The sequence below is a fragment of the Ranitomeya imitator genome, chromosome 1, assembly GCF_032444005.1.
Source record: "Ranitomeya imitator isolate aRanImi1 chromosome 1, aRanImi1.pri, whole genome shotgun sequence".
Lineage (NCBI taxonomy): Eukaryota > Metazoa > Chordata > Amphibia > Anura > Dendrobatidae > Ranitomeya > Ranitomeya imitator.
The window spans coordinates 347,894,068-347,917,018 of record NC_091282.1 but is presented as its reverse complement, the minus strand read 5'-3'; the positions used below and the strand labels follow the sequence as shown (position 1 = coordinate 347,917,018).

The 22,951-nt window shown below is 45.5% G+C and overlaps 1 protein-coding gene across 1 annotated transcript in view; it reads left to right on the top strand.

The window, feature by feature from the left end:
• LOC138672052 (acyl-CoA dehydrogenase family member 11-like) overlaps positions 1-21,391 on the top strand; it is a 239,854-nt gene extending 218,463 nt beyond the window's left edge. The window contains exons 15-16 of the mRNA XM_069760128.1: positions 1,231-1,297; positions 19,048-21,391. Coding sequence (XP_069616229.1) covers positions 1,231-1,297; positions 19,048-19,174 — 194 coding nt within the window. The 3' untranslated portion in view covers positions 19,175-21,391. The remainder of the gene's footprint in view (positions 1-1,230; positions 1,298-19,047) is intronic.
• Positions 21,392-22,951: the final 1,560 nt, after the last annotated feature.

Genomic DNA, 22,951 nt, shown 5'->3' with positions numbered 1-22,951 from the left:
GGGCGGGTCCGGTCCAATTGATGCCACGGTCCGATCTGGGGCCTCCCATCTTCTTACGATGACGTCCTCTTCTTGTCTTCACACTCCGGCTTCGGCGTGCTTTGCTTGCCCTGTTGAGGACAGGGCAAAGTACTGCAGTGCGCAGGCGCCGGTAAAGGTCAGAGAGGCCCGGCGCCTGCGCACTGCAGTACTTTGCTCTGTCCTCAACAGGGCAAATCAGTATGCCTGCATCGGAGCCGCAGCATGAAGAGAAGAAGAGGACGTCATCGTAAGAAGATGGGAGGCCCGGACTGGACCGCGTCACCCATCGGACCAGAACCGCAGCAGGACCGCCCCTGGGTGAGTGTATTCTAGCCTCTTTTTCTCATCTTTCAGGATACATCGGGGGCTTATCTGCAGCATTACAGAATGCTGTAGATAAGCCCCTGTTGCCGGTGGGCTTAGCACACCTTCGATTTTGGGGGTGACAGGTTCCCTTTAATCCAAAATAGATATTGGGAGCAAGACCATTTCATATGCCAAAATTTGGCATTTAGAGAATGTCAGGACATTCTGCAAAAGGAATACTGCCCATCTTGTGTTAGACGAGCAGGAGTCAGTTATGTTTGGTAGATAATAGAAAGCTGGATCAGCTTATTGTTAATTGCTGGCTAGGCTACAAGATGTGAACAAGTCACACCTGCAAGGCCTTTGCTGACAATGACAGAATTGAGTCTCCATCTCGCCTCCTCTACTATCTGAGAAGAATCAACTTTAGTTAAGAAGAGAAGTCCGTAGAGAGCAGAGATCATCCCTTTAGGACCCTGGGAGTTAAGGATACCAATGAGGGCGTACGATGAGATAGAGATGGTGGTTCCATTTAACTGTGTGTTCAAGGCATGTCTTATCTGAAAGTACCTAACATGTATGAGCAAGAGATACCAAAGGTCCCCTGCAACTGTGCAAATGAACAAAGTGTATTATTACTGTACACCTTGCCCAAACTCCTAAGCCCCAGCAATCCATTAGTGAGGTTCTGGAACTGGTAATATAGTTGGAACGGTCAGATTGTGCCAAACGAGACAGTCACAGAAGAGAAACTGCAGAAGCTTTTTAGGATCTTCCCACCAAGACATTTTTTATTTGGTCTAGACATTGGGGAGAGTTCAATATTCTTGGCTAATGTGATGCAGTTATGTATTTACAGTTAAACTTTCCATGTCTCACAATTATGGTACATTACCATTGTAGGTTGTCTTTTCGTGGACCATGCAGCTTGGGCTGGTGCAAAAGAATCAGATGTATACTGTGCTCAAAGGTAATATTCAAAAAGTTCCAAACAATGCTACTGGTGTTGGTTTAGAGTAGGCATGGACAAAAAGTACTGGGTCCCATCTGTCCCTCTGGCTGTTTCAGTCTAGCCTGTGGACCTAGACAGTCAATGGCTTAAAACAGTGGCCCTTGTGTGCCGCCTCCCACGTCTCATCTGCATCCTCAGGATGTAAACACCAGTGAATACATTGGTGGGGGATGGAGCCATCGGCTCTGTCTTCCACCAATCAGCGTGTGCAACTGAGACAGCAGACGCAATGACATCACTACATCATAACTGCCGTACGGAGAGTCCGTGCACCAGAGGAACGAGAGCGAAGTGACAGTGTTTTTTTTTTTTTTCCCCCCTTCATATGTGTATGGGATTTGTGCCTGTATATAGGGAGCTATGTGCAGGCTCATAGTGTGTATGTGTGTGTGTGTATATATATATATATATATATATATATATATATATATATATATATATATTATAGTACAGGCCCAAAGTTTGGACACACCTTTTCATTTACAGATTTTTTCTGTATTTTCATTACTATGAAAATTGTACATTCACACTGAAGGAATCAAAACTATGAATTAACATATGTGGAATTATATACTTAGGAAAAAGGTGTGAAACAACTGAAAATATGTCTTATATTCTAGGTTCTTCAAAGTAGCCACCTTTTGCCTTGATGACTGCTTTGCACACTCTTGGCATTCTCTTGATGAGCTTCAAGAGGTAGTCACCGGGAATGGTTTTCACTTCACAGGGGTGCCCTGTCAGGTTTAATACGTGGGATTTCTTGCCTTATAAATGGGGTTGGGACCATCAGTTGTGTTGTGCAGAAGTTGGGTGGATACACAGCTGATAGTCCTACTGAATAGACTGTTAGAATTTGTATTATAGCAAGAAAAAAGCAGCTAAGTAAAGAAAAACGAGTGGCCATGATTACTTTAAAGGCCCCGTCACACATAGCGACGCTTGAGCGATTCCGACAACGATACGACCTGTCAGGGATCGCTCAAGCGTCGCTATGTGGTCGCTGGTGAGATGTCAAACAGTGAGATCTCACCAACGACACAGCAGCGATGCGGCGACCTGTAGCGACCTGTAGCGACCTGTAGAACGATGCTATTTCATGATGATTCAATGGGACATCCTGTCAGCGAGGTCGTTGGTAAGGTGTCAAACACAGCGATGTGTGCTACCCAGCGGGACCTCAACGATCAAAAAATGGCCCAGGCCATTCCGACACGACCAGCGATCTCACAGCAGGGGCCTGATCGCTGCTACGTGTCACACATACCGAGATCGTTACTGAGATCGCTGTTGCGTCACAAAACTTGTGACTCAGCAGCGATCTCGCTAGCGATCTCGCTGTGTGTGACGGGGGCTTAAGAAATGAAGGTCAGTCAGTCCGAAAAATTGGGAAAACTTTGAAAGTGTCCCCAAGTGCAGTGGCAAAAACCATCAAGCGCTACAAAGAAATTGGCTGACATGAGGAAAGGAAGACCAAGAGTCACCTCTGCTTCTCAGGATAAGTTTATCCGAGTCATCAGCCTCAGAAATCGCAGGTTTACAGCAGCTCAGATTAGAGACCAGGTCAATGCCACACAGAGTTCTAACAGCAGACTCATCTCTACAACAACTGTTAAGAGGAGACTTTGTGCAGCAGGCCTTCATGGTAAAATAGCTGCCAGGAAACCACTGCTAAGGACAGGCTAAAGAACACAAAGAATGGACATTAGACCAGTTGAAATCTGTGCTTTGGTCTGATGAGTCCAAATTTGAGATCTTTGGTTCCAACCACCGTGTCTTTGTGCGACGTAGAAAAGGTGAACGGATGGACTCTACATGCCTGGTTCCCACCGTGAAGCATGGAGGAGGAGGTGTGATGTGTGGCGGTGCTTTGCTGGTGACACTGTTGGGGATTTATTCAAAATTGAAGGCATACTGAACCAGCATGGCTACCACAGCATCTTGTAGCGGCATGCTATTCCATCCGGTTTGCGTTTAGTTGGACCATCATTTATTTTTCAACAGAACAATGACCCCAAACGCACCTCCAGGCTGTGTAAGGGCTATTTGACCAAGAAGGAGAGTGATGGGGTGCTGCGGCAGATAACCTGGCCTCCACAGTCACCAGACCTGAAGCCAATCGAGATGGTTTGGGGTGAGCTGGACCGCAGAGTGAAGGCAAAAGCATCTCTGGGAACTCCTTCAAGATTGTTGGAAGACCATTCCCGGTGACTACCTCTTGAAGCTCATCAAGAAAATGTCAAGAGTGCAGAGCAGTCATCAAAGCAAAAGGTGGCTACTTTGAAGAACCTAGAATATAAGACATATTTCAGTTGTTTCACACTTTTTTGTTAAGTATATAATTTCACATGTGTTAATTCATTGTTTTGATGCCTTCAGTGTGAATGTTCTAAACCTCCTGTTCTAAACCGTACCCTAAGTCTTCTGAAGGGAAATACGCTACTGTTGTGTTGGGCTAGCTTCGGACCCGTTTAATCGAAGCTGGTGGCAGCGATACCGTGTGCAGACTGTTGAGTGATGCAGTAGCGACTGTGGCGTTGATAATTATTGTTCCTGCCTGAGTGGGAGTAGTTTATCGCGTCGCTGCAGCGTGCCCAATAGCCAGTACATAGCAGGCAGCCTTTCTGGCGACTAATTACCCAGGGTGCAGTACCTAATCTGACCTGAGAGTAAGGGGGGCGCCAGAGAGCTGCAAGTGTTAAGTGGAACTGTAAGCGGGATATACATAAATCCCTGCAGTTTGTGGTATATTGAAAGCAGTGGGATACCTAGAATAAGCCCCTGCTGTAAACTAAGAGGTTAATAGCCTTGTGTGTGTTTTCTCATCACATTGCTAGCAGTGGAGGGATAACTAAGATAAGCCCCCCTGCACATGTGATAGCCGTCTGTTGGCCCAAAATCACCCCGACCCGTGACGTAGGGGTGACGGTCACGGTGTGAATTGTGACAAATTGGTGGCAGCGGTCAGGGGAATCCTGACATTCCCATCACTCAACTGAAACTGCCCTAACTAAAGTCACCAATGACCTACTAACTGCCAGGAGCAAGCGACACTACTCTGTCCTCCTTCTCCTGGACCTATCTTCTGCCTTTGACACTGTGGACCACTCCCTTTTGCTACAAATTCTCTCATCTCTTGGCATCACAGACTTGGCCCTTTCCTGGATCTCGTCATATCTGACAGACCGAACATTCAGTGTCTCCCTCCCCCACACCACCTCCTCACTTCGCCCCTTGTCAGTCGGTGTTCCTCAAGGCTCTGTTCTAGGACCCCTACTCTTCTCCATCTACACTTTTGGCTTGGGACAGCTCATAGAATCCCACGGTATGCAGTACCATCTCTACGCTGATGACACGCAGATCCACCTATCCAGACCTGACCTCACCTCCTTACTTACCAAAATCCCGCACTGTCTGTCTGCTATTTCAGCCTTCTTTTCTGCTCGCTTTCTACAACTGAACATGGACAAAACAGAATTCATCATCTTTCCCCCATCTCACTCTACCCCTCCACCAGACCTATCCATCAATGTCAATGGCTGCTCACTTTCCCCAGTCCCACACGCCCGGTGCCTCGGGGTGATCCTCGACTCTGCCCTCTCTTTCAAGCCACATATCCAAGCCCTTGCCTCCTCCTGCCATCTCAAACTCAAAAATATTTCCCGGATCCGTGCTTTCCTTGACCGCGACACCGCAAAAACGCTAGTGCATGCCCTTATCATCTCCCGCCTCGACTACTGCAACCTCCTACTCTCTGGACTCCCCTCTAGCACTCTGGCACCGCTCCAATCCATTCTACACTCTGCTGCCCGACTAATCTACCTGTCTCCCCGCTATTCCCCAGCCTCTCCCCTATGTCAAGCCCTTCACTGGCTTCCTATCGCCCAGAGACTCCAGTTCAAAACCCTCACAATGACATACAAAGCCATCCACAACCTTTCTCCTCCATACATCTATGACATGGTCTCCCGGTACCTACCTACACGCAACCTCCGATCCCCTCAAGACCTCCTTCTCTACTCCCCTCTCATCTCTTCTTCCCACAACCGCATCCAAGACTTCTCCCGTGCTTGCCCCATACTCTGGAACTCTCTACCCCAACACATCAGACTCTCGCCTACCATAGAAACCTTCAAAAAGAACCTGAAGACTCATCTCTTCCGACAAGCATACAGCCTGCAGTGATCCTGAAGTTACTGAACCACCGCGCAACCTGCCCTACCCTCTCCTAGTGTTTCATCACCCATCCCCTGCAGACTGTGAGCCCTCGCGGCAGGGTCCTCCCTCCTTATGTACCCGTGTGCCTGTAATCTGCTCATGTTTAATGTATTTGTCTATATTTGCCTCGTATTCACATGTAAAGCGCCATGGAATAAATGGCGCTATAAAAATGTATAATAATAATAATGTACAATTTTCATAGTCATGAAAATACAGAAAAATCTTTAAATGAGAAGGTGTGTCCAAACTTTTGGTCTGTACTGTATGTATATATCTAATATATAATTGCCTAGAATACTACTTCCTGCAATTTGTGCCAACTTCCGTGGCTTTGTCCGGAGCTAATGTCCGGAGCTAATGTCCGGAGCTAATGTCCGGAGATAAGTGACGTCAACAGTGTCCAGTGTCTGATTGGTTGCCGCCTGCTGCGAGCGACCAATCAGAAACGTGCCGTACTGTGACACACTCCGCCCGCCATTTTGGTGTGATTTTTGAATTTTTACCTCACAGCAAGTTTCTACTGCGTGGAGGCGGGCCCAGTGACGTTGCTCTTCAAGCTCCTGCCGAATTTCGTCAAAAAAATGATAATACCATTTACCAAAACTATATATATTTAGTTGTGAAGTGGTTCAGTGACATTTTCACACCAATTTTGAACTTTTGTTTGGTGTTTTCTCCATATACTGCCTATTATTTTTGTTCTTTCTTACTATTATTTATTAATTGTATTATTCTTACATTTGAATAAATAAAGTATATATGGATTCTAGACTCCCGATTCTTTAGAATCGGGATGCCATCTAGTTTATATATAAATATATATATATATATATTTATATATATATATAATTAGTCTATGGGGGCTCATACTGTATAGCGGGAATGTGTGGGGGGGTCATAATTTATATGGGGGTTGTGTAGGGGCTCATACTATATACAGGGGGGCTGTGTCAGAGCTCATACCATATTTAGGGGGATGCCAGCACCCTTAAGTCTGCTCAACCTCTTACCGTCCTTGGACGTAATCAGTACGTTTTAGTCGGCTGGTACATATCGACCTTGGATGTATTGAGTGCGGTCAGGCGATTTTGCGCTCAGAGGTTGTGCGCACGTGATCGACTCTGTCTGTCAACTGATTCTGACAGCTGACATGAGGCACTCAGTGCCGAAGTGGTGCTCCATCGCCCCCTGTACTTTAACCCCCTAAATCCTGCAATGGCAGCATTTAGCAGGCGTGCAGGTACTGTCCCTCTTCCTTCACAAGTGGCAGGTGTGCTTCGGAGATCCTTCCGATGCTCTGAGCAACTCCATTTTCAAATATTCTCGCCCCAGCCGTGCTTGTAATAGCGCCCTCTTTTTTTTTTTATTCTCTGACAGCCCTCCCCTCCCCCTGTCATCATTTTTTTTTCAAACGCTCCTATCATAGCACATGTTTCTTAACAGACGTCCCCTGACCATCTATCCAATCATCGGGAAGGTTCGGGCACATCCCTTCCTCTTCTCTCCTATTGGCGACGCAGGCTTAAAGCTGTGATCTCAGCACAGCCTTGCCGCTCCACTCCTTCTCCATGCTGTTCTGTCAGGCAACAGGACGCCAGCCCCGGTGACATTTCTTCTGGCTGTCGGCAGGACGCCAGCCATCAGAACTGTGCTTCCTTCCTCAGCACCTAGCTACAGTCAGCGTTTAACTACAGCTGCTTCCCTGCAGACCAGCCTCTTTCCTCAGCGCCTTTCTACTCAACACTGTCCAGGATTACCACTCTTCTAGGACCAGGTAGGCTCTGTCCAGGCTACTTTTTTCTTGTTAGGGGCCATCCTCAGCAGTATTCCCCAGGCCTTCGCATATGCCCCGACCTGGGGAGTCTCTCTCCCATTCCCCCACTATCATTCGCTACGCCTGCTCCATTTATAAAAGAAAGTGGCCCACAGGTCAGGCATGGGCCTACTGCCAATCCTGCAATCCTACCATGTTGGTGTGACGGGGTGTACGGCAGAGCAAGAAGGGACAATAGGCCAAGGGATGATTCCACAGATTTATTATCAAGAACGCTGGAACAGCACATGCAGGTAGATCTACAGAGTCCACAATTAGTCCAATGGAACAGGTTCAGGGGCACCTCCCGATAATCCTTGTGCCAGGTAACAAAGCAATAGTCCACAATTAGTCCAATGGATCCCAAAACAATCTCACGAACGACGAGATATGTCCTCAGCTCAAGTCTCGCCCCGTTCGCTTCCGCAGTCCCAGATGGACATGGGGTCTTGCCTCAGCTAAGAATCCCCACTCCTTCTCCTTCAAGGATCAACTGGTCAGCTCCGCTTAAGGTACCTTCACACATAACGATATTGTTAACGATATCGTTGCTATTTGTGACGTAGCAACGATATCGTTAATGAAATCGTTATGTGTGACAGCGACCAACGATCAGGCCCCTGCTGGGAGATCGTTGGTCGCTGAAGAAAGTCCAGAACTTTATTTCGTCGCTGGATCTCCCGTGGACATCGCTGGATCGGCGTGTGTGACACCGATCCAGCGATGTCTTCACTGGTAACCAGGGTAAACATCGGGTAACTAAGCGCAGGGCCGCGCTTAGTAACCCGATGTTTACCCTGGTTACCATGCTAAAAGTAAAAAAAAACAAACACTAGATACTTACCTACCGCTGTCTGTCCTCCAGCGCTGTGCTCTGCTCTCCTCCTGTACTGGCTGTGAGCCGGAAAGCAGAGCGGTGACGTCACCACTCTGCTTTCCGGCTCCCAGACAGTACAGGAGGAGAGCAGAGAAGCAGAGCGCAGCGCTGGAGGACAGACGGCTGTAGGTAAGTATGTAGTGTTTGTTTTTTTTTACTTTTAGCATGGTAACCAGGGTAAACATCGTGTTACTAAGCGCGGCCCTGCGCTTAGTTACCCGATGTTTACCCTGGTTACCGGCATCGTTGGTCGCTGGAGAGCGGTCTGTGTGACAGCTCTCCAGCGACCAAACAGCGACGCTGCAGCGATCCGAATCGTTGTCGGTATCGCTGCAGCGTCGCTAAATGTGAAGGGGCCTTTAGGCTATCTAGTATGTACATATGACTAGCCACCTGCTGTGAGGAAGAATGGCTATTCCTCCACTAGTGATGTTGACAAAGCTTAATTACATTACAGCTTAGGGCTGCAAGTATTGGGGGAAGGAGACATTGTTACAGGTGAACTCCCAGCCAAGAAAATACATAAATTACAGCTAATAGAAACCAGAGAACAGTTACATACATCAAATGGCATATTATTCAAATACAGGACAGGGCAAAAGTACATATCATGACAATCCCTTCCCCTCCCAATTTGTGTACGTACTAGGGACCTCTACAGGTCGCTGGTTAAGTACACACAGGCAGAGTGTAACTTACATGTGGCTTCATGCAGCCACGAATTGGTATCGTAGCTCTCCCACATCATTGCCCAGGAGAACATCTGCAGGCAGACCACCCATCACCCCAACCACACATCGCCTGACCCCAAAACCAAAGTTCAGATCCACAGTGGCTGTGGGAATAGTCCTCCATTGTTCACCAGCCAGTTCAATGACAATCCCAGGTCCTCGATGGATTGCCTCAGGCCGAACCACTCGGGGATCAGCCAGTGTGAGGAAAGCCCCTGAGTCACAAAATCCAATAAGTCTCTGTCCATCCAGCACGACCTCCTGCAAGTGCTTACCTCGATGAGCAGAAGTCGTCATAGCTGCAGGTCGCACACCATAAACTCCTAGTGGTGCAACATGGGTGGGTGAGGCACTAGGCCAGTTCTCACGTAGTGGTGACACGTCGTGCTCCATGGCACTTGGGTGTACATAATTAATAATACGACTGGGTACAGGATTAATCCTCATTTGAACAGCTGGGCAGGAGGCTTGCAGATGCCCTGGCTGTCCACATCGATAGCATCTCTGCTGGGTCTCACTCCATCCAAGGCGTCCTCTTGGGCGAGGGGTAAGGGAACCTGGAGGCCGGCTCCCACCTGAAGGTGCTGTAGGGGTTTGAGGACGACTTCTACATGAGCTGGCTAGGCATGAGGCCTGCAGATGCCCCAGATGCCCACAACCATAACACCTGCGCTCTGCTACTTCCTCTCCTCGTCGTATTCCAGAAAACAACTGGAGCAACTGGAGGCACATTTACACGGGTATCAGCATGAGGTGGTGGCTTAGAGGAACGGGGAACAATGGGGACAGAAGAACAGGGGGCCACCGGTGTTGTGGAGCTGGTAGGCCTCTCTCCATCCTCCATCAGAACCCTCCACTGAGGCTTGATGGTGAGAGCCTCATCAGCTAGAGCTGCAGCTTCCTCCACAGTGGCTGGTCTCCTCTCACGCACCCATTCCCGGATCTCAGCAGGGCACTTGAAGTAAAACTGCTCTTTTAGGATAACCTGGAGAAAGGTCTCCCAGGTTAAGGCCTCCTCTGCCTCTAGCCAGCGATGACATATTTGTTTGAGTCTGTGGGCATACATCTTGAAAGACACTTCCTCATCACAGGCTAAAGTACGGAACTGAGTCCTGTAAGTGTCTGGGGTAACAGCATAATGTTCTAGAATAGTCCGTTTAATCTCCGCATACTCACAGTTTCCCCGAGGGTCCATAGCTCTATAGGCTGCGGCAGCTCCACCCTCTAAGAGCCCCACCAGATGTCGGACTCGCTCCCTTTCCGGGACTTCCATTAATCGACACTGATGCTCAAAGTCCTGGAAGAAGCCCTCAATGTCGCCTGCAGCCTCATTAAAGGGCTTGAAGTCTTTGCGGGACACTCTGGGGAGTTCCCTCATGGTGGGTGCTGGGGTTACAGTCTGTCTGGAGCTTCTAGCTGCTTCCAAAGCGATCTGCCTCTCCAGCAATGCCATCTCCTGAGCTCTGTCCTCGGCTCTGTGAATGGCCTCCCTCTCCTCGGCTCTGTGAATGGCCTCCCTCTCCTGAGCTCTGTGAATGGCCTCCCTCTTATCGTCCATGGTGGCCTCTTCTCCCAGCAATGCCAACTCCTCCTCGTACCACACAACCCACTGACTTTTTTGGGTATTTACCTCCGGCTGCAGTCTTTCCTCCATTTGCTGTGAGGATCCTTCCTCAGCGTCATCTTGCAGGTGAACTCCTTCCAAAGCCTCAATTAGCTGCTCCTTGGAGAGTCCTTTAAAACGGACTCCTACTTCCCGGGCCTTTGATTGTAGGCTCCCCAAACTCCAGTTCTTGTACTCTGTGGTGCTGGTTCTCGATGTTGATGGGCCGTTGTCCTCCATTCCTTCTGCTCTGATCCCACTGCTGCCACCAGTTTGTGACGGGGTGTACGGCAGAGCAAGAAGGGACAATAGGCCAAGGGATGATTCCACAGATTTATTATCAAGAACGCTGGAACAGCACATGCAGGTAGATCTACAGAGTCCACAATTAGTCCAATGGAACAGGTTCAGGGGCACCTCCCGATAATCCTTGTGCCAGGTAACAAAGCAATAGTCCACAATTAGTCCAATGGATCCCAAAACAATCTCACGAATGACGAGATATGTCCTCAGCTCAAGTCTCGCCCCGTTCGCTTCCGCAGTCCCAGATGGACATGGGGTCTTGCCTCAGCTAAGAATCCCCACTCCTTCTCCTTCAAGGATCAACTCACATCTGATCTCAAAATAAGAATGGATTGTCTGGGCTCCTGGGATCCGCCCATGCAGGGGTAGGGGTCACACCTTCTATTCAATGGTTGAGTCCACCAGAAGATTCTAGACTGGTCGGCTCCGCTTAGGCTATCTAGTATGTACATATGACTAGCCACCTGCTGTGAGGAAGAATGGCTATTCCTCCACTAGTGATGTTGACAAAGCTTAATTACATTAGAGCTTAGGGCTGCAAGTATTGGGGGAAGGAGACATTGTTACAGGTGAACTCCCAGCCAAGAAAATACATAAATTACAGCTAATAGAAACCAGAGAACAGTTACATACATCAAATGGCATATTATTCAAATACAGGACAGGGCAAAAGTACATATCATGACAGTTGGCATCACAGGAACCCTCCGCTGCCCAGGACATGTCCACACCCCCTCCCCCAGAGTGGGCTGTGGCTATCTCTGTCTGTGTCGGACCTCACCGAGTTTTCTCAGTACCTGGTCCAGGTCCTTGAATGTCTTCGTAACCTACCTGTTGCCACCAGTGCCCCGATCGCTCCTCTAGAGGATTCACAGGCACACCATCACCACTTTCCCAAGGGCAGATCAAGGGTTAAATCTAAGAAGTGGGCATATTCATGCTCCTCATCCAGCTCTCCATCCCCTTTCATATCCTCTATGTTGCACTCAATATCCCATGCCTCTTTATAGGTGGCCCTGGGGTCAGAGTCTGAAGCCGGTTCAAATTCCGAGCACGACCAGGACCAGACCACCAAGACCCAGGATATGGTTGACAGCCTTATATCCGCAGTTTACCAAGCCCTTAATGTTAAAGACGACAAGGGTTCTCCTCAGGATCACTCTGTCTTTAATAGAGTGAAACGCCCTCAATCATAAGGAGTTTGAAGGGATATTCTTGAAACACTGGGAACATCTGGAGAAACTGTTTTCAGGTAGAGAAAACAAATGGATATCCTATATCCCTTTCACACACATCTTGTCACTAAGTGGTCAGAGTCACCCGCTGTTGATCCGCCTGTTTCATGACTATCCGCCAAGATGGTCTTGTCCCTTCTTGATGGCTCCTCCCTTTAGGATTCCACTGACAGACAGATTGAGGCTGTAGCCAAATCTGTCTTCGAGGCCGCTGGTGCATCCCTCTGCCTTGCATTTGCTTCCACATGGATGGCCAAATCGGTTTCCGCCTGGGCAAAACTCCTCCGTCAGGGCATATTATAATCTGCGTAATTTTCCAGACTGGCCCAGACGGGCCTGGTTCGTAGAACTAGTAAACATGATTATGGACACCCCCTGCAAACTTCCAGATCATCCATCTCCTTTCGTAGGGTCCCCTCTTCCACCAGAATTTTCATTTGCTGAATTTAAAGGCAAGGCCGTTGAGGCCGCCGTTCTGAAGAAAGCAGGATTTTAACCTCCGGTCATACAGACAATTATCTGTGTGAGAAAGCCCTCAGCTTCTCGAATGTATCATAGAACCTTGAGGGCCTATTTCCGCTGGTGTGAAGACAATCAGTCCTCTCCATGTCCTTCTTACTTCCAGCCATCCTGGGCTTTCTCCAGTCTGGCCTCGACTCCCAAGCTTTCCCTCTGCACTCTTAAGTGTCAAGTCTCCGCCATCTCTAATAATCTTTATTTTTTTCTTTATTGTTCTGTTTCAGAAGGATCTGGCATCTCGGCCCCAGGTCAAGACTTTGCTCAAGGGTGTTGCTCATCTGGCTCCACCTTATCAGCATCCGGTAGATCCATGGTACCTTAACTTGACCCTATGTGCTCTTTAGCACTCTCTGTTCAAGCCCATCCAGGACATTACAACTTCGCTTGGTGTCTATCACTTCAATCAGATGAGTTTCATAACTGGCAACGCTTTCCTGTTATTCTCATTTTCTTGTTATCCATGAAGACAAAATAGTTCCCAGATCGGTTCCTTCCGAAAGTAGTTTCTTCTTTCCACTTCAATGAGAATATAGTTCTGACTTCCCTTTGGTATTCCCCAGTTCATCATCTGGAAAGGTCTCTCCACAAACTTGATCTGGTCTGAGCTCTTCGTTCCTACCTCTCTAGGACAGCTCCTTTTCGGGGCTCTGATTCTTTGTTTGTCGTAACTGAGAGTTGTCGTAAGGGTCTTCCAGGCTCTAAATCTACCATCGCTCGCTGGATTCATTCTGCTATCTTGGAGGTATATCAGGATAAGGGCAGACCACCCCCTTGGGGGTAAGGGCTCACCCCTCCCAGGCGGAGCCTCCTGGGCCGTTGGTCTCCAAGACTCTGCATCTCAAATTTGCAAGGTAGCTACCAGGTCTTCCCTTCACACTTTTATGAGGTTTTACCGAATACATACATACACTTCGGTGCAGATTCCAGCCTGGAAAGAAAAAGGTTTTGCAGACGGCAGTCATCCGCCGTCCAACCTGAGTTTTCAAGAGCTAATTTATCCCCTACCTTGGGACTGCTTTAGGATGTTCAATGGTTACCTGTGTCCCCAAATGAAATGATAAAGAGGTGGATTTTTGGTACTCACTGTAAAATCTTTCATGGAGTCTTCATTGGGGGACACAGCACCCTCCCTGTTTTGTGCCTTCGGTTGGGCCTGTTTTTTTTTTATTTTGGTTTCTATGGTTGCTTCTACTGATTTTTCACTAACTGACAAACTTGTCTGTCGGTGAGTGTATACTGCTGAGGAGGAGCTAATTCTTTTTTTTTTTGCCTTGTGTCACCCTCCTAGTGACAGCAGCATATACCCATGCTTACATGTGTCTTACAATGAAGGCTCCAAGAAAGAGATTTTATGGTGAGCACCAAAAATCCATCTTTTCATTCTGCCTCCCAAAGATCGCGCAGTAAGGCTCAGCGCACATTTATCCTGTGCTCTGCGCTGAGGGCTTACACCGGGGTTTCCATGTAATTCTCTGAAATACGTGATTCACACGGAACCTCCAGAGGAAGATTCCCTTTAACAAGGCAGATGGAGGCACTGTTGTAACTGTCTGTCCTACGACTCGGCTTTGTAAGTCTTTTTCGGCATGCATAAAAACGCGGTCTGCCAGTTTTGTGCACTTCTGAAAATAAGGACACTGCTGGATAATGCCAGAAGGCGTCCAGAAGAACTCTGCTGCCTATTAGAGTGAGTGGATCCCTCAGGGTTTTCATCTGAATAGCGTCACTTGGCGATTTAGATGGCAACCCTAAATTAAGTGCTCAGTGTAGAACGCAGGATAAATGTGATCCCATACATTATGTAAAATTTGTAAAAAAAAAAAAAAAAAAGATAAAAAAGGAACAGAAAATGCAAGTCCTCACTCAGGTCCGCCGCCTGTCAATGGAATTATAGGGTGCCTCAACGTTACTGCTAGCACAAAAGCTCTGGAAAAGCGCTATAGCTCCTCACACCCCTAAACAAATCCAGCGACTTCTGCTCTCCAAAATCTGTAGCAATGACAACCACTCAAATTACAGGTGCATGTCTCCAGAAGCATGAGCTGGACACCTCAACATTCTGGTCAGTACAATATCAGTTTGCAATTTACTCAGTAACATCCACTGCTTCGTGTTTCTGGAAAATGCCCATGGAGTCAAAATCGTCACTCCACCTGTAGATAAATTCCCAAAGGGGTATAATTTCCAAAATGGAGTCACTTGGGGGATTCTTTTCTTCTAGCACTTAGGGGCTCTGTATACGGAGTCTGCAAACTATTCTTGGAAAGTCTGCTCTCCAGGAGGCAAATTGCACTCCGTCCCAAGTCTCTCCGTACGGCTAAGCAATACTGAACAGCCACACATGGGGCATTTCTACATTCAGCAGAAACAGGGGGACACATTTTGGTGCCATTTTTACCGATTTCTCCTTGTAACAATGTAAAATCTGGGGATACAACAAAATTTTGGTAGTTAAAAATTTAATTTTTTTTTCTTCATAGCCCAATGCTATAAAATTCTGTGACACACCTGTAGTGTCAATATGATCACTGTAACCCTAGATTAATTCATCAAGAGGTGTATTTTGTAAAATTGTTCACTTATGAGGGTCATGGCACCCACAAACCATAACAGTAATATCTGCAATGGTGCCCCTTCCCTTCTGAGCTTTGCATTGTGTCTGAAAAGTATTTCCCGTTTATATATAGGGTATTGTCGTACTCAGGAGAAATTTTTGTAACAAACTAAGGTCCATTTTTTCCTATTAGCCCTTAGAAAAATTACAAACTTTGAGCTAAAACAACATATTAATGATAAAAATGTAATTCCTTTTTCACTGCCCAATAGTATAAAAATCTGTGATGCACATGTGGTATAAATATGGTCACTGCACCCCTAGATGAATTCTTTGGGCTCTGCCAATGTGACATGGCACCCTCAAACCATTTGAGCAAAATCTGAACTCCAATATGGCACTTCTTCCCTTCTGAGCTTTGCACTACGCCTCAAAAGTAGTTTTCGACCACATATAGGGCTTGTACTCAGGAGAAATTGCACAACGAATTTTGGGGTCAATTTTCTCCTGTTACATTACTTTTCATTTCTACAGATCAGCGTTGTAAAATTCTGTGTAGAACTTGTGGTTCAAGGTGCTAACCACACATCTAGATACATTTCTTGAGGGGTTTATTTTCCATAATGCTGTCACTTGTTGAGGTTTTCACACCGGGGCTCTTCCAACACGACTTGACACCCGCACACAATTCAATCAAAGTCTGCATTCCAAAACGTCACTCCTTCCTTTCTGAGCCCTGCTGTTCACCCAAACAGTAGTTTTCCCCAAAATATGGGGTATCGCCATACTCAGGAGAAATCGCAATATACAATTTGTTGTGAAATTTCTCCTGTTACCCTTATGAAAATACAAAATTTTGTGCTAAAAACATTTTTGTGGGGAAAAGGTTTTTTTGTTTTTGTTTTCATTTTCATGGCTCAATGTTATAAACCTCTGAGAAGCACCTGGGGATTCAAGGTGCTCACCGCACATCTAAATAAGTTCGCTGAGGGATCTAGTTACCAAAATGGTGTCACTTGTGGGTTGTGGGGGGTTTCCACTGTTTAGACACATCAGGAGGCTCTCCAAACGAGACAAGGCGTCAGCTAATTATTCCAGCAAATTTTGCATTCAGATAGTCAAATGGCGCTCCTTCCCTTCCGAGCCCTGCATGCACCCAAACAGTGGTTTTCCCCCACATATGGGGTATCACTATGCTCAGGAGAAATTGAACAACAAATTTCGCTGTCCATTTTTTTTGCTGTTACCCTTGAGAAAATAACAAAATTTGGGTTTAAAGGGAATCTGTCACCCATTTTTTGTGATATGATGTAAAAATATTATTCAATTTATTGTCACATAAGCATTATAGCAGTACTTTTGATAACCCCGGACTTATGCATCAAAGGTGGGGCTTTGATGCATAAATACCGTTTTTAGCTCCCCTGTGGTGTATGTAAATCTCCTCAGTCCGGTCCGATGGGCGGGGCTTATTCTCCTCCCCCCCTTTCCTCCTTGGCTTGCTGTACATATTGTGTGAGCTGTGAATATCACAGATCCCATAGAGTTGCCTTACGTGCTCATTGAAATGGCCTCTCACGTGTGCGCAGTATGCTTGGCCCAACTGTGGGCTGGGCAAAGCCGAAAAGCATTAGTGCGCATGCGCCGTAAGTACTATGTCCCGGAAGTCTTTCGCTGTTTTCCAGGACATAGTTCACCGGCGCATGCGCACTAATGCTCCTCGGCTTTGCCCACAGTTGGGCAAAGCATACTGCGCATGCGCAGGAGGCAATTTGAAGGCGCTCGCGTAGGAACTGTACGTGAACAACACTATTCACAGAACGGAATGCGTACAGCATGCCGATTTGAGGTGGAGAGAGGGACCAGAACCAACGCCCATTGGACCGGACCAAGGATATTTCCATACAGCGCGAGAGCAATATAAAAGGTTTTTATTGGGGATTCATGGGGAGTCAGGGGGTTTCACAAGTAGTTGAGGAATGTTAGATGATATTTTTAGTTGATAAGCCAAAAAACTGGAGACCAATTCCCTTTAAAGTGAAATTTTTGTGGAAAAAAAATTAAATGTTCATTTTTTCCTTCCACATTTCAAAAATTCCTGTGAAGCACAAGAAGAGTTAATCAGCTTCTTGAATGCGGTTTTGAGCACCTTAAGGCTATGTGTACACGTTCGGAATTGCCACGGAAATTTCCGCTGTGATTCCGCAGCTCCCTGCCACGGGAAATACGCATGTGGAATTGGCATGTGTATTCCCGCTAAACACTAGCGTTTCGCAAGCGTAATTAGCTTGCAGAATGCTAGCGTTTTCCAAGCGCCTGGAAAACTGATTGACAGGATAGTCACTTGTCAAACATAGTGTTTGACAAGTGTGACCAACTTTTTACTATTGATGCTGCCTATGCAGCATCAATAGTAAAAGATAGAATGTTAAAAATAATTTAGAAAATGAAAAATTGTGATATTCTCACCTTCTGGTGGCCCCCGCAGCCTTCCCGATCCTCGCAATCCTCCCGGCAACTCCTTTTCCCAGCGATGACTTGCAACAATGACTCCAGATGACGTAGCATCACGTGAAACCGCTAAGTTATCACAGGTCAACGTCGCAAGGCCTCACTAGGAACGGGAGCTGCCGGGAGCATCGCTAAGGCCTGGGCTGGATCCGGGGGCCATCAGAAGGTGAGTATTAACTATTTTTTATTCCCAGGGCCTGGAGGAGAATCTCTTCTCCTCCACACCCGGGTACCATCCGCACATGATCCGCTTACTTTGCGCATGGTGGGCATAGCCCCATGCGGAAAGTAAGCGTATCATTGCATTCCTATATGTGTGGATTCGCCGCGATTCTGCACAAAGAATGATCATGCTGCGTATTTTTCCGCTATGCGATTCCGCCGTGGAAAAATACACAGCATTAGCACAGCATTGCAGAATCCCATTGAATTCAATGGGTTGTGTTGTGTAATTGTTTAGCGGAGAAAAAACGCTGCAAAAACGCATACAATCCACAACGTGTGCACATAGCCTTAGGGGTATAGTGGTATCACTTGTAGATATTTTATGCCATATAGACCTCCCAAAATCACTTCAAATGTCACGTGGTCCCTAAAAAAAAATGGTTCTGTAAATTTTGTTGAAAAATGAGAAATCGCTGGTCAACTTTTTAACCCTTATAACTTCCAGAGACATATTGATAGGGATTCTGGATTCTGAGCCCCAATGGGGACAGTGCCAATAATGTTTGTAAAGCGCTGTGGAATTAATGGCGCTATATAAATGAGTAAAATAAATAACTTCCTAACAAAAAAAATGTTTAAAAAACTGTGCTGATGTAAAGTAGACATATGAAAAATGTTATTTATTAACTATTTTGTGTGAAATAACTCTGATTTAAGGGCATACAAATTAAAAGTTTGAAAATTGCGGAGGTTTCAAAATTTTCAACAAAATTCAGGTTTTTTTCCACAAATAAACACAAGTCATATTGAAGAAATTTTACCACTATCATGAAGTACAATATGACACAAAAAAAAACTGTCTCCGAATCCAGTGGGATCTGTTGAAACGTTCCAGAGTTATTGCCTCATAAAGTGACACTTGTCAGAATTGTAAAATTTGGCTTGGTCATGAAGGTGCAAACAGGCTTGGGGGGTAAAGGGGTTAATATTAAATAATACAATTAATATAAAACAATAATAATCAATATGTTAATATGTGAGCAGAATTAATTTCATCCCTCCACAACAGTCAAGCGACACCTTGAGAAAATTAATTGCCCACCCTTGGTCTAGGGGCATGAAAACAAGAATGAATGTTTGCAACAAATTTTAAAATATTGTCTTTTGGCATCTTCTTAGATGGAGTGAACAAGATTTGTGTCCTGTCATCACCGCCGAAGCGTCTGGATGCTATGATTCAGATACAGCTTCCATGGAAAGACAGCTTGTGTATGAAAAAAGCCCTTTATTAAAGGGAAAGCTATAAGCTATTAATTTTTTTACCTGATTTGCCTTTATCCTGTTAAGGACTCATTTAGTGGTTACTACCTAATCTTTTTATCAATAAAAATAGGTGAATAGCTTTGACCATCTAACCTGACAATATACACTGTGTGCAGAATTATTAGGCAAGTTGTATTTTGATCCCATGATACTGTTTATACATGTTGTCCTACTCCAAGCTGTTCAGGCTTGAGAGCCAACTACCAATTAAGTAAATCAGGTGATGTGCATCTCTGTAATGAGGAGGGGTGTTGTCTAATGACATCAAACCCCTATATAAGGTGTGCTTAATCATTAGGCACCTTCCTTTCTTTTGGCAAAATGGGTCAGAAGAAAGATTTGACGGGCTCTGAAAAGTCCAAAATTGTGAGATGTCTTGCAGAGGGATAAAGCATGATCACCGAACAATCAAGCGTTTCATGGCAAATAGCCAACAGGGTCGCAAGAAGCGTGTTGGGCAAAAAAGGCGCAAAATAACTGCCCATGAATTGAGGAAAATCAAGCATTAAGATGCCAAGATGCCATTTGCCACCAGATTTGCCATGTTTCAGAGCTGCAATGTTACTGGAGTAACAAAAAGCACAAGGTGTGTGATACTCAGGGTCAATGTAAGGAAGGCTGAAAAATGACCACATTTGAACAAGAAACATGAGATAAAACATCAAGACTGGGCCAAGAAATATTTTAAGACTGACTTTTCAAAGGTTTTATGGACTGATGAAATGAGAGTGACTCTTGATGGGCCAGATGAATGGGCCAGATGGATGGATGAGTAAAGGGCAGAGAGCTACACTCTGACTCAGACGCCAGCAAGGCGGAGGTGGGGTACTGGTATGGGCTGGTATCATCAAAGATGAACTTGTGGGACCTTTTCAGGTTGAGGATGGAGTGAAGTTCAACTCCCAGACCTACTGCCAGTTTCTGGAAGACAACTTCTTCAAGCAGTGGTACAAGAAGAAGTCGGTATCGTTCAAGAAAAAACATGATTTTCACGCAGGACAATGTTCCATCACATGCCTCCAACTACTCCACAGCGTGGCTGGCCAGTAAAGGTCTCAAAGAAGAAAAAATAATTACATGCCCCCCCTTGTTCACCTGATCTGAACCCCATTGAGAACCTGTGATCCCTCATAAAATGTGAGATCTACAGGGAAGGAAAACAATACACCTCTCGAAACAGTGTCTGGGAGGCTGTGGTGGCTGCTGCACGCAATGTTGATCGTAAACAGATCAAGCAACTGACATAATCTATGGATGGAAGGCTGTTGAGTGCCATCATAAAGAAAGGTGGCTATATTGGTCACTAATTTTGGGGGGTTTTGTTTTTGCATGTCAGAAATGTTTATTTCTAAATTTTGTGTAGTGATATTGGTTTACCTGGTGAAAATAAACAAGTGAGATGGGGATATATTTGGTTTTTATTAAGTTGCCTAATAATTCTGCACAGTAATAGTTACCTGCACAAACATATATCCTCCTGAGATAACCAAATCGAAAAAAAAACCACTCCAACTTCCAAAAATATTAAGCTTTGATATTTATGAGTCTTTTGGGTTGATTGAGAACACAGTTGTTGATCAATAATACAAATAATCCTCTAAAATACAACTTGCCTAATAATTCTGCACATAGTGTAATTAAACGTAAATAACATTGTCATTTACATACACACATTAGTTGAAATGGCAATGTGATGATCAAGTTCAACTGTTCAAACGATCTGTATGGGTTTGATCTATACTCTGATCAAATATTTAGTATGTGTGATAAGAAAATCTTATTATTCCTACATGACTAAGCAATATTCTGCAGAATGATTTATTACTTCTACACTAAAGTTAGAACTAGACCTGTCGGGCACAATGGTGCATATTTATCAAGCTAAATGCGCCATAATTCTGGAGTATTTTACAGCAAGACACTTCTCTTTCATGACCTTCACCATACTTATGCGTTTCAGACACTTTTTGCAACTTGCGCGACAAGGATGCTTGGACTCACTGAAAAGGAGTCTCGCCAAAAAATGCTCCAGAATTGTGGTGCACCTTTGTTGCACAAAGTAAGCCAATTAATATGTGATGTAAACGTAGATAAGACAATATTCAAATTAAGCAGCATGAACAACTTTTGTAAATCTAGCACATTTTACGACTGTCTAGTTTGTACTTCCTACAAATTAGTTTTGCTAAATCTACTCCAATGTGTGCAATACTTAAGTGAAATAAATTTGTTGCATCTTGCTTGGTATGTCAGCCACTCTCCTATCTTATACTACCTCTGGCATACTTGCACTAATATTTGGTGCTGTGCTTCATTCTACAAACTAGTGCAATTTACAACTCTTTTTAGATACAACTTTTTGTTTCCTAATCACTTTCTACACCTGTATAAAGTGTACACAACACAGAAAATTTTGGCATAAGCTGTTTTTTCCACTGTTATGCGTAATTTCTGTTAGAATTCTAGCTAATGTACTTGCCAAACAGTGGAGAACACCTTTAGACTATCTGCACACGTGGATTTTGATGCGTTTATGCAGCGTGGAATTGCATCAAATCCGCAGTGTAGTGCACAAGCAATGTTAGTCAATGGGAAATTAGTAATTGGTGTGCACATGCTGCGGAAAAAAATGCGCAGATTTGCAGTGTTTTATTTTCTGCACCATGTCAATTCTTTTTGCGGATCTGCAGCATTTCTGCACCCATTAACTTCCATTCATTCAGTTAAATCCGCAGCAAAACTGCAGGTTTAAAAAGATCTGCTGTTTTCCTGCGGAGTTGCGTGCAAGAAACACAGATAGGGAGAAGGAAGTGTGTGTGGGCGGAGACTATGTGCGTGTGTGTGTCTGTGTGTGTGCGCGAGGGTCTGTATATAGGCAGGCATCATCTGATGGGACTACAAGTCCCATCCGGCTATGCCTGCTACAGTGAATGGAACAGTAGTAGTCCCATCATCTGGCTACTGTGTTCAAGTGTAAAAGAAAAAGCACATACACACACACACACACACACATACAGTACATACTCACCACACAGCTAATTCCCCGGCGACCACGATCACCTGTAAAAAAAAATAAAAATAAACCAACAGTGTACTCCCTGTTCCGATGTAGTATATTTAATAACAAGTGTCCCACGACGATCTTCCGTGAAGAGCTGTCACATCGGCAGATATGACCGCTCTCCAGGGGCCTCCAGTGATACAATGACAGAAGGTATCCTTCCGCAGTGTCATGAGTGTGAAGAGAAATATGCGGCAGCACTCACCCAACTTTGTGTGGTCCAGTTCTTTATTAAGACATGAAAAAATACAGCTTCACGGCTCGAGGGAGTGCAGATGGGAGGGAGGTGAGCAGGGAACGACGACAGCTGTTTTGCGCTGATCCAAGCGCTTCTACAGTTCCTTCCGCAGTGTAATCACTCCGCCATCAGAGGTCTTTGTCACTTGCAGTACCGCTGCATGGGGAAATTCTCACGCAGCAGTGCTGTAAAGTGACAGCATGAACCTCAGTGATAACACTGCAGAAGCCATTGTCTCCTGCCAGTGTGTCACTGGAGGCCCTGTAGACCAGTCACATCTCCTGATGTGACTGTTCTATAGAGGAGATCGTCCTGGGACAGCCGTTATTAAATGGACTATGTCAGACCAGGGAGTATTTGTGTTGGTTTATTTATTTTTACAGGAGATCGAGGATGTTGCATTGATTAGCTGAATAATAAAGATGGAAAAACTGTTGTGTTTTATTTCGTTAAAATACTTT